The sequence below is a fragment of the Anguilla anguilla genome, chromosome 11 (genome assembly GCF_013347855.1).
Source record: "Anguilla anguilla isolate fAngAng1 chromosome 11, fAngAng1.pri, whole genome shotgun sequence".
Lineage (NCBI taxonomy): Eukaryota > Metazoa > Chordata > Actinopteri > Anguilliformes > Anguillidae > Anguilla > Anguilla anguilla.
The window spans coordinates 34,127,707-34,138,840 of record NC_049211.1 but is presented as its reverse complement, the minus strand read 5'-3'; the positions used below and the strand labels follow the sequence as shown (position 1 = coordinate 34,138,840).

At 45.8% G+C, this 11,134-nt stretch overlaps 1 protein-coding gene across 2 annotated transcripts in view; it reads right to left on the bottom strand.

The window, feature by feature from the left end:
- Window positions 1-729: 729 nt before the first annotated feature.
- LOC118207908 (carbohydrate sulfotransferase 11-like) overlaps window positions 730-11,134 on the bottom strand; it is a 28,252-nt gene continuing 17,847 nt past the window's right edge. The window contains exons 2-4 of one of the 2 annotated variants that reach the window (XM_035382101.1): window positions 8,154-8,227; window positions 4,874-5,733; window positions 730-4,586 (exon numbers count right to left, since the gene is read on the bottom strand). In XM_035382101.1, coding sequence (XP_035237992.1) covers window positions 4,888-5,733; window positions 8,154-8,227 — 920 coding nt within the window. In that variant the 3' untranslated portion in view covers window positions 730-4,586; window positions 4,874-4,887. Of the gene's footprint in view, window positions 5,734-8,153; window positions 8,228-11,134 lie in introns of both variants that reach the window. The other variant, XM_035382100.1, reaches the window with a different exon arrangement.

The following is an 11,134-nucleotide window of genomic DNA, read 5'->3' as shown; positions in this document are numbered from 1 at the left end:
TCACTCTCTCATGTTTGTTGTCTACCCACAGCGATCGATGCACACCGCACAGTGGTAGTGCTGTACACGCACAGTAATTTCCCTGAGGAAATGATTTGACGAATGGGAGCTCTCGTCCATATAACAATACTAGGAGATGATACTTAGTAGTAATACTGAGTAGAATAATCGAAAAAGGTTGTGGTGTTAGTTACTTTTACTTGAACGACTGGACAAAAGTAGGTCCGGACAGCTTATGTTTTCAGTGTTAATTGTGCCGTCATCCATCCAGAAGTTGCGCTCATGAATTTGCTTCATTGCGTGTCTTAAGTTTTGCCTCCATTTTGTTCAGTCTTGTATTTACTCTAATGTTTTACGTGCCATCTGTGAGAAACCTTTGTGTATGTGGTCATAAGAGTAGCCTGCACACACACTGTAGACAAAGGAAACACAATTTACCTGTGACGTACAGCACAGTTAGTCTTAATTCACACTAAAAGCAGTTGAGATATTTGTCAAAATAAAATATTTATCTTGTATCTATTAATGTTGTTCTAAGTATATTTTTGAAGTCATTAACTGGAATGTAATAAACAGAGATATAACTATGTGTCTACTGTATATTGAAATGTAGACAATATTAGAGCTGTTTTCTGCCAAATCAATACAGTTACACACTGGAAAATACAAATAAAAAAATAAGGTTATATCTGATAGTGGAAGCAAACATCCAAGAACTCACACCGTCAGTCAAAATAATGACATCTCCATACCTTGTTTTATTTTTATTTGAAACGACTATCAATGGTACCATTGTGTCCTGTAATCCGCAGAATGTTACTCACACACTTGCAATACGGAACACTAATAAATATCACTCACATGCCAAAAGATTTTACACAAAGAGCAACTTTACTCCAACAAATTCTCGTTTAAATATTTTTCCTGCTCGGTTCAAGGGACCTTTTCAACGATGAGAACACATACATGCTGATTATGAAGAAAAGTAGAACCAAGCGTCAATGTGTTCGCTGTACCACAAACCGTCGGATCAAAGTTATTTTTAAAAAATGAGCTGTGGTTGACCTCAGGAGCCCGGAGTATAATTTCAGTTAACTCAACATAATGTGCAGAGGGAGAGAGAGAGAGAGAGAAACGCACTGAAAGATTTGCTCAGTTACCCCACACCTGGGGCAGCTCACGGGCCAGTGTTAAATCTGAAATGAGATAAACCCGAAGGTCGTGCCGAACCACAGACACAATGTGGCTGCGTTCATCTTCGCCAAACTGCGAGGCAGGAAGCAGACCTTGTGATTGTAAGAGCGGTTCCTATTCAAACATCACAGAATACTCCCCACTGAGGTGACCACTTAATTTGCCCGATTTTGAGGCTGCGATCACAGATATTATTTCTGAAGGCAATTCCAAAAAAACCTTCCGCCAGTCAAAATATCTCAAACTGAGACTCAGTGAAGGAGTTCGTATTTAAATAGAAGTATATTATTACCGTATGAGGAGTACGATGTAATGGTAATGTAAGGGCTTTTCTTACTTTTGAATTGGCTGTACCATTTGGATGAGATTCACTTGAGGCCTTGATCTAAGCGAAGGACAGTTTCACCTCCAACCACAAATCTGAGCAAACGGTTTGGCGTGTTCCTCTCGGAACTGCAGTGTCAACGATCGCTCTTTGAGACTCAGCAGAGTCGGCTCGCGTCCGCCGAGCCGCCGTTGAAACGCTGGAAGTCGGCTTCGCTCTTTCTAGCGCACGCTGCCTCTGTTTTCACAGTTTCCTGGTATAAAGGTGCGGTGCACGTGCGTTCAGGCGCGAGCTGCAGAGGGTGCAAATTCTCTCAAACAGAGCTGCGCTGAACCATGTGACGTGACATCGGCAACCATGCGACTCGGTTATTGATTGAGCGTAAACTTTTAGAAACCTGCATAGGAACATGAAGACGATACAAAACAACTGACGCAATGACATCGTGAGTTCCCCCGAAAACGACACGAAGCAGGACTTCTGGGAGGCGGTGTTGTAAAACGTCCTCTCTCGGGCGACTGGCCGTCTAACGATAAAAACGCGCCGTGGAAATCGCTAGAAAGTCGTCTCGGAAATCCTGGCTCCACGGGGGACTCGGCCTGCAGGTAACGGGCGGGTGTTCACAACCTCAGCCGGTCACAGCGGAAATGGAAGGTGAAGGACAGCGGCTCTGCAGACGGCTCTGAGGATGCCGTTGAGAGTCCAGTCCGCGTCGCTGAACTGCCCGCCAGTGACATCACAGATCCGGCGTGATGTCCTGTTGAACCGACGAGGGGACCTGAACCATGACACGGATCTGACTGTAAAAGTCCTTCACATTTTCACATGAAATCACACCGCGTCTTGTAATCACAAATTTTAGCGTACCATTAAATTGTACTTTCTGAGGACGCCTGAAATTATGCGCGTAGACATACAGGTTACATGAATTAAGTTTCCCAGAAAATTGACAGTATCCGTGAGTGTGGTTTGCACCTTGCTCCTATTCTTTTCCTTGGCTACACTGAAAGTGAACAGGCACACTTTCCTGAAGAGTCAGCTCTTGTTTTATCTTGTAAGACACATGATCTGACAAACATTGCCATTTGTTATAATGAACTGAACAATAATAATCCTGTCTTTTGTCACGCTTGCATCATTTTAACCAAACCAGCCATCAGTAACTCATTCTGCTCTTGGAAAAGGCAACATTAGGGAGTGCACCTCCACGTCTTTGTACTCTGTGTTTACACACATTATGTAGTCAGCCTGTTATTAAGCTAATGACCAGTTCTCAGTCAGACATCACAGAGAAGCCTTTGTGAGTGTGTGTGTGTGTGTGTGTGTGCGTGTGTACGTGTGCGCGCGCGTGCATGTCTGTGCTGTTTGTTTCAATGAAAGGGGAACTGAAAAAGACAAAAGAAGCCTGAATGTTGACTATTGGGCAAGCCTAAATGCTATAGGGGAAATATTATGTAAATGGATTCGACTTTTAAATTACCATAAGCCAACTGCAGTGTCATAGCTAGATATTAGCTAGTAAGCCTACTGGCTAGAATGCACTGGCTTTAAGAGACAAACCTGTATACCGCCTGACTGAAATTAAACTGAAATGAAGGTTTATGGCGGTAGACAGTAGCGTGGCAGTACCAATTATCCTCCTGGAGCTGGAGACGGTTTGGCGACTGAAACGACGCCATAGTTTCTTTCACGTACACACTACACACATCAAGCGTTTGCTTCGTACGGTGCCCGCCGCATATTACTGAACAGTTTGGCTGCCCTTGCCAAGTTAAAGTAAAAAGTTCACCCCAAAATGGAAGCCAGAAAAATATATTGTGGTCTGTGGACAGTAAAAATGCAAACATCTATGATACGGGTAATGCCCTACCTCATACTACTGCCTCTACAAGGTAGGCAGGTTACTCCTGATGATGTAGTTGGGAGAAAAACTGTTCCTGTTTAATGTGAGAGGTGCATGTACATCAGGACTCAATGTCTTGGCAACTTACTGTCCTTGCAATTTCACAATCGGCTATCTTTGCGTGTGTGCGTACTCTGTGAAGCTGGCGAGTCCCTGGGTTCTGTTCAATCGCTTATTTTATCTGTCACTGTCTCCTTGATCCTCGAAGGACCTGGAAATCTGTCATGGTCCACTATCTTCAAGGACATTCCAACCCGTTCAGTGCTCCTTGAAGGAGCTAGGAGGAAGGAGCTAGGAGGCTCCCGAAAGATGCTTGAGCAAGGAAACACGAGTGCTTCCTTTGCGGAAGTATTTGATCAGAACACTCGACATATAAATGAGCGACTTGTGGATCCACCTCTCCCCATCTGGAATCTGTAACTGACGTGACTTCAAACTGAAGCTTGATTGAACAAGGATGTTCTATTTGCCTAACACACGTTTCCTCAATTCCTCCATGCTCGCGTCCGTTCCTTGCGTCCTCCAATGGCTGGAGCAAAGTAAGCAAGGAAAGGACATGAGGAAAGGATGAAAAATCAGCAATTGGAAAGAGCCCCCTATATTTTAAACGAGTTTCCTTTGCACCCATGGTGCCTTGAAAAGTCTTTGTCTTGGACATCAATGAGATGTTTGCAAAATGCCAAATTTAAAGCTTGTAAAAATAAATTTGGCTATATTTGGTATACATTGCAACCACAGTAAACATAAGTAACAATGAATGCTGTGGTGTGAAATATTTCCTTTCACTCTAGTTTAAGAGTACCAGTGCCCTCAAACCCACAATTCACATAAACACTCATTTAGGAAAAGATAAATCCATTGATATGAAACAGGCGTCGACGCCAGATGGAGAGGCTCAGTTTGCTGGTGTGTAAACGGATGGATTTCCACACTGTCTTCAGTTCTCCCAAACAGAAGGTTCAAACGCAGTTTGATTGAATTAACCCTTTCAGCGTACAGTACATTTCATGCAGAAAGGATCGTGAGGATGACGTTGTTTTGTCGCGGTTTCCCTGTGTAACTCCGAACGTGGCTCGTCAGAAAGCGCCGCGGCCCAAGTCCTTAGCACAACCTACTGCACAGCGTCTGTCTGTCAGCAGGATTATGACTTCTATCACAGTTAGTCTGGAGACAAAAACAGGAAGTTTCAACCTTCGGGCCCACTTCAAATCGTTAGTGGCTGAATACTTCATAAGTGTTTCCCAGTTAAGGCATCGTTACTAACAACACGCACACGTACACACATACCTAGTCACACACACACATGCATGTACCTAAACCTATGTTCTCACACATATGCATTTACCGAAACCTATCTACTCACACACACATACACCCTTATAAACACCCCAAAATCGTACACACAATCGTACACACACCCAAACACAACGTAACGGTACTATGAAACACACAATTCAAACTCCCCTCATCTGATCCTCAGGTAGGCCGGTATGGAGTAGTTGAAGAGCAGGAAGTCCATTCTGTAGAGGTTGTAGAGCTTCCTCTGGTAGAAGGGGCTGATGTCGTCGAAGAACTTGGCGGCCATGTCGCCCGTGGTGCGGGCGCTCTTCCCGGAGGCGGGGAAGCGGACCTCGGGCTCGGCGCCGGCCAGCCGCAGGACGTAGCTGGAGTCCTGCTCCAGCGTCTCGTACTTGCCCACCAGGTCGTAGTGGATGAGGCAGGGGTGGCAGAGGGCGTGCACCCGCTCCCAGTGCTCGTTGAAGGGCTCCTCGCGCTGGGTGCGCGGGTCCACCAGGTAGTACACGAACTCCCGGAAGGAGACGTCATCGCCGCGGTCCAGGGCCTCGGGCCGCGGGTCGGCCCGGTGGCGGCGCACGATCTTGGTGCCGTAGCGCTTGTGGAAGGCCGTATTGTAGCTGCGGGTGAACTTGTTGCGGTAGGCCGAGACCAGGCGCTCGAGCGGCTCCCGCACGAAGACGAACTTCAGGTAGGTGCGGAGGCGGCGGTTGATCTCGGCCGTCGAGTACTCGGAGAGCGAGCGGAGGCGGCCCGGCACGTGCGCCTCGTGGGCGGGGATCTGGAGGGGGTCGCCGTAGCGCCCGCCGCCCGTCAGCACCATCAGCACGCGCTTCCAGTTGGTGCAGGCCACCTTGGGCACGTAGCAGTAGAGGAGCCGGTGCTGGTCGTCCACGATCAGGTGCTTGAGGTCCTCCGGGATCAGGACGCGCCGCTTCCTGGTGTGGGCGCGGCACTCCTCCTCCAAGAGCTCCCGCCGACGCTGGTGCAGCACGTGCACGGGAGAGAGCTCCAGCTGCCAGGGGGAGGAGTCAGAGGAGTGGGAGGGGGAGGAGTCAGGGGGTGGAGCGGGCGAGGCAAAGAGGAGGAGCTGTTATTATTTTGCTCAAAATTTTGTTGAAAAAAAGAGTTTTCAACTTTCACCAGCATCCTCAAAAATTGTCAAAATACTGTTTTTTGACTAAGTTTTACTGGCTGTATTTAGATAATTGTAAGAAAGAAACAGAAAGTATGCAAGTATGCCTCAATATAATACTCTTTACTGTAATAGCAGCTTCTACAAAAAAGCAGCCCAAGTGCTTCACACACATAGAAATGAAAACTATGATGAAAAAAAAAACTAATGAAAACAGTTAAATAAAATAGTCAAAAAAGTGCTGATTTAACACAAGATGCGTTACATAAAAGATCTAAAAATGACAAACAACAAAGAAATAAAGGGGGCAAAACAATAAAATATTAGCAATCTGAAGTTAACCTTAAAATATGGGCCTGCTTCAATCATTTTCCACTGTTGGTGCCTCCCTGATATGCAATGGAAAAGTTTAAGAGATTCAAAATTCAAAGCTGCCTCCCTAATTGACACGTGGAACACACAGCCAGCTGGAAATGGAGGACCTAAGGCTGAGTTGTGCTGGTATCTACGCAGTATATTACAAATGTATGTTGGCACTGAGTCCGTCCATGCTACAAAAAAAAAAACCATAAAATTGCTTCAACATCACACATAAAGTTGCCTGCCAAAAAATGCTACAATACGATGCATTGACCTATAGGACAGCTGGTTAGTTTCAGACAGGTATGTGTTCCTGACACGCCCATCCATGTAGAGAGGGGGGGGGGGGGGGGGCTTTTGGGTAACACAAACCAAAAGCCTTTAAAAGCAAATGAAAACGTCTTTATAGTTCCTTGGCCCTTTGCCAGCCCCTCTCTTTGTCTCATGTGCATGGAGGAGCTGAAAAATTGTTCTTTTTTTTCTGCCTCGCTTAGAGGAATTAAAAGGAACAGCTTTCTCACACAACACCCTATTTACACAGGCGGTCAGGCTGTAAGTAGGTTATGTTGCCACTATTGTGGCCATTGTTGTATATAATAACTATAATATAACTGATTGTTCTGCATGTTTTGACAATATTTACAGAAAGACAATAAAACGTTCTGCATTTGAATTTGACAGGGGAGTAAGAGAGAATGAGAGTTTTGAGGGAGGGGTGGAAGGAAGAAAAAGAGCAGGGAGGGAGAGTAAATGGAAAAAGAAATGATGTCAGATTGCATTCACACACACTGAGGATTCAGGTTTCCTCGGTCATAGGTTTAAAACAAGCGAATGTTTTAATAAAAGCTTCGGAATGATCGCCCCATTCAAACAAAGGAGCTAAAGCCATTCACATTGCTTTCAAAGACTTTTAGATATCTGGCTGTGAGACAGGAGAGAAGCAATGCCTTGGGGTGGCAGAGAGAGGTCTGTTAGGCCAATGGGATCACAGAAAGAGGTATTTCTGGCCAATGGGGTCGCAGAGAGAGGTCCGTCCAGTGTGGTGGCAAACAGAAGTCTGTCCGGCCAATGGGGTGGCAGAACAAAAGAACTAAATGGCCCCTTTGCAACACCATTAAACGTTTACTCTGAACTCATTTTGGCTAACATCATCTTTTGACCGCCTCAGGCTGCATTCATTCGGTATTCTGGGACTGAAGTCACAGAAACTTTTAAATTCATAATTTAAATAATGATCACTTTGTCACAAATGGACAGAGGTGTGAGGGGATTCATTGCCACAGGATCAGTCCCGAATGCCACAGTGCGGTCGTCACTCTTTCAAATGTGACTCCGAAATCCCTTTTTTCTTCCAGAAATTGTTTTCCCCTCATTAACGCTGAAGACACATGCAGGGTTACTGAGCAAAAACAGAACCAGACATTCAATAACACTGGCCTCATTAGAGTCTGCAGAAATTAAAAGGGCATCTGACCAAACTTTTCCACAGAGAACTTACAACTGAAAAGTGTGATCGGCTCTGCCCAAATCAGCGTTTTACAAGGACAGACTGTTAAAACAGACTAGAGAGCAATTAATCTAAAATAAACGTTCTTTATGTTTTTTAAAGAAACAGTTTTTTTATTAATTTGTTTACACTCTCCCAATAAATCAGCCAGTACTTTTGGTGGAAGTATCCTGTGGTGTCTGTTCATAGAATTTTCAGTTTCTCTATCTATTTTCTGAACCGATTTTCAGCCCCTTTAAAAGTCAACCTCTGTTACTGTTTTAGCTGTTAAGCATTCGCATTTGCAACATATTGAACCTAAAACTGGCTGAGTATCTGGATAGTAGATAGAATATCTATGGTTGCAGTCCCTCTCTGTGAAGCACCCTGGGATAGGAAAGTGAGGTGGCCGGTGAACTGTGGGGGCTGCAGGGGGTGCTGTGGAGGGGGTCACCTGGTCACTGTCGTACAGGGCCTGCAGGGGGCTCCTCCCAGGCCTCCTGCCCTCTCTGCCGTCCTGATCCGCAGCTGGAAACACACAAACACACAGTCACACGCACGCACACGAACGCACGCACGCACGCAAGCACGCGCACACACGCACACAGATATTGATGGAATGTATCAACACAAACGCGCCATCATTGTCTAAGCTGGACTTACCTGTGCATAGTCTATATATATATATATTTATTTATTTTTAGGCGCAACTGGTGTAAATATTGAACCTGTGGCTACAACCAACTTAACCAACTTGGTCTTAGTTAAGACCACTGAGGCTACCAGCCCGAGAGCATCATCAGAGCCTCATCAAAGCGTCATCACAATGTCATCACAGCCACATCAGAGCCTCATCAGAGCGTCATCACAATGTCATCACAGCCGCATCAGAGTGCCATCACAATGTCATCACAGCCGCATCAGAGCGTCACCAGAGCACGCACACAGGAGAGTTTCACACACAAGGAGGGCAGCAAAGCAGCCCCTGTTAAAACATCTGGCGGGGTCCACGCTCAAGACAATCCCCCAGATCCGACTCTCCCATCCCCTCCTCCTCGGGAGACGGAACAAAGAGAACACTCTGTACTGTTCCAAAGCCCCGTCTAGCAGCCCCCCTCCCCTCCACAGCCCTGCAGGCCTGCATGAGGTCTGTGGTGCGGAGTGACACATGATTGGATTAGCACATATGCCAGCAGAGAGAGATACAGAGACGGAGAGAGAGAGGTGGAAAAGGGGTAGAGTGGGGGGGGGGGCGGGGGGGGGAAGAGAAATTGTAAGAGATGGGGAAGATAAACAGGGAAAGAAGCAGAGAGGGAGGAGAGACAGGAGAGTAAGAGAGAGAAATGAGACCAGTAAAAAGTTTTTAAAAAATGGTTAGTTGTCAACATGGGTTTCATATTTAGTGTTGTGATATAAAAAGTAGCCATCAGTTATTTATTACCCCAAAGCAAATTATTTCGTAGTTTAATGTGTAAATTTTGTAGTTTAATTAGGTAAAGCTTGGTCAGTATATATTCATACTTAATACCAATAAAGCATTTTTGAACTGAGATAAGTCACACACAAACACACACATACACCTCTCCTGCACATGTGCACAAACACACACACACTCGCACGCACGCATGCGCGCATGCACACGCACTTGCTCACCCACCAGCAGTACAGTGTAGTAGTATTCATCTAACAGTGCACCCTTATGAAGAGGTGAGATCAAACTTCAGCCTGGCTAAAAATACTGTAACCACAGGAGCAACAGTCCAGGAACCATCAAACACATCCAGAATAAGGAATGCACGGACATGCCTGGGAAATAAACAAACATACAAGCGATTATGTGCACAATACACACTGCACAGAGCTGAGCTCTTCAGATTCACACAGTGCAGGCGTACAAGGAAAACTGGCAAAGTATCACTGTTTAACTCCTTCCTGTTGCTTTAAAACTTATTAGCAACAGTGCCTTGCTATATTCTTCATACAAATCTGCTTTTGATTGGTCCAAAGATATCACATGTTTGCCCCCAGGCCCAATCGTGCATGAAATATTCAGGCTACAATTATCACAGTACAGTCCCTTGCTTATTTGCTTAAGTTTATAGCAGCTGGCACTGCTGCAATTGTATTCCTTTTGTGAAGCTTTTGATTAAAATGATTAAACTCATATTTTTCTCACAATTGAAAAATCCAGTCCAGCTAGCAAATACTCCCTCCAAAAAGAATGCAGCCAGCCTCTTCTTGCCCCCACCCCACCAGACCCCCTACCCCGTCTATCAGCTGGAGGATTGCACGTCTTACGCATCCCACGATGGGCAGATCATAGGGGCCTCTTGATCTGCCCAGGAGGGTGGTTTCTGCCTAGTGGCAGAAACCACCCTCCTGGCTGACAGTAAGGGCAGACTCTGCTTTGCTTTGCCCTGTAGGATCTAACCCGGCAGTTGGTACTAGCGGTCAGGATTAAACTCCAGACCACGATCTTTTAGACGGCGATCAGCACTTTAGATGTGGAAGCCACACAGTCTTTAATCTAATCCTGACAGCCACCGCTGACTGTGGCCTATGAGAACACAGTATTCTCCGAAGCAAATCAAAGACAATATATTGACAAGATGCACAACTATCCTTGTCTGTCTCATGCCGTGCGTAGCTTTATTGACTTCGGGGAAGACCGGGATGTACCGAGACAGGAAGCCAATGAGAATCGAGGGAGGTGACCCCCCCCCCCGCTACATGGGCCGCTGAGTGTAAGGCATCTCCTGGAAGACTTCAGTCTTCTCTGAATAAATACACACAGGAAGCCAATCCCCTGGGGGTTTACACACAAGCATGTATCTGTCGTGGCTGCTGGTCACAGGAGTTAAATAAGGTATTTCATGTGTGGTATGTATGCATGTGTGTGTGTGTCATCACAGTGGTCATGGTGAGCATTTAGCAACTGTGAAAAAGCATTCATCCTTAAAGTTTGTACAGGAAGTGAAGGAATCTAGATTCATATTTTTGTTCCCGCCCCCCCCCCCCCCCCCAACTGCGGTAGAAAGCACAGGAAAACACTAAAACTTCTTTCATTAGATGCCTCAACTGTCTCTCTCCCAATCTCCCTAACTTCGACTGCACCACGTCAGTCTCTGGGCTCATTCCAATCACTTGTTTTATCTCCTTGCATCCTATCCTTGTGTCCTTTCCATGCTCCCAGCTGCACCAATTGGAGGACACAAGGACAGGACGCAAGGATGGATAAATCAAGGAAATGGAACGTTCTTATTCAGCCAATTGTCAGTTTGAAGCCACGTCAATTACGGATGTGGAGAGGTGGATCCACAGGCCGATCATTTATACCCATCAGTCGTTCCCAAAAAAAAAAACTTTCAGAAAGTATGCACTCGTGTACGCTCGCTCAAGCATCCCAGCTCCGTCATCAAAGATGGTGGCTTGACT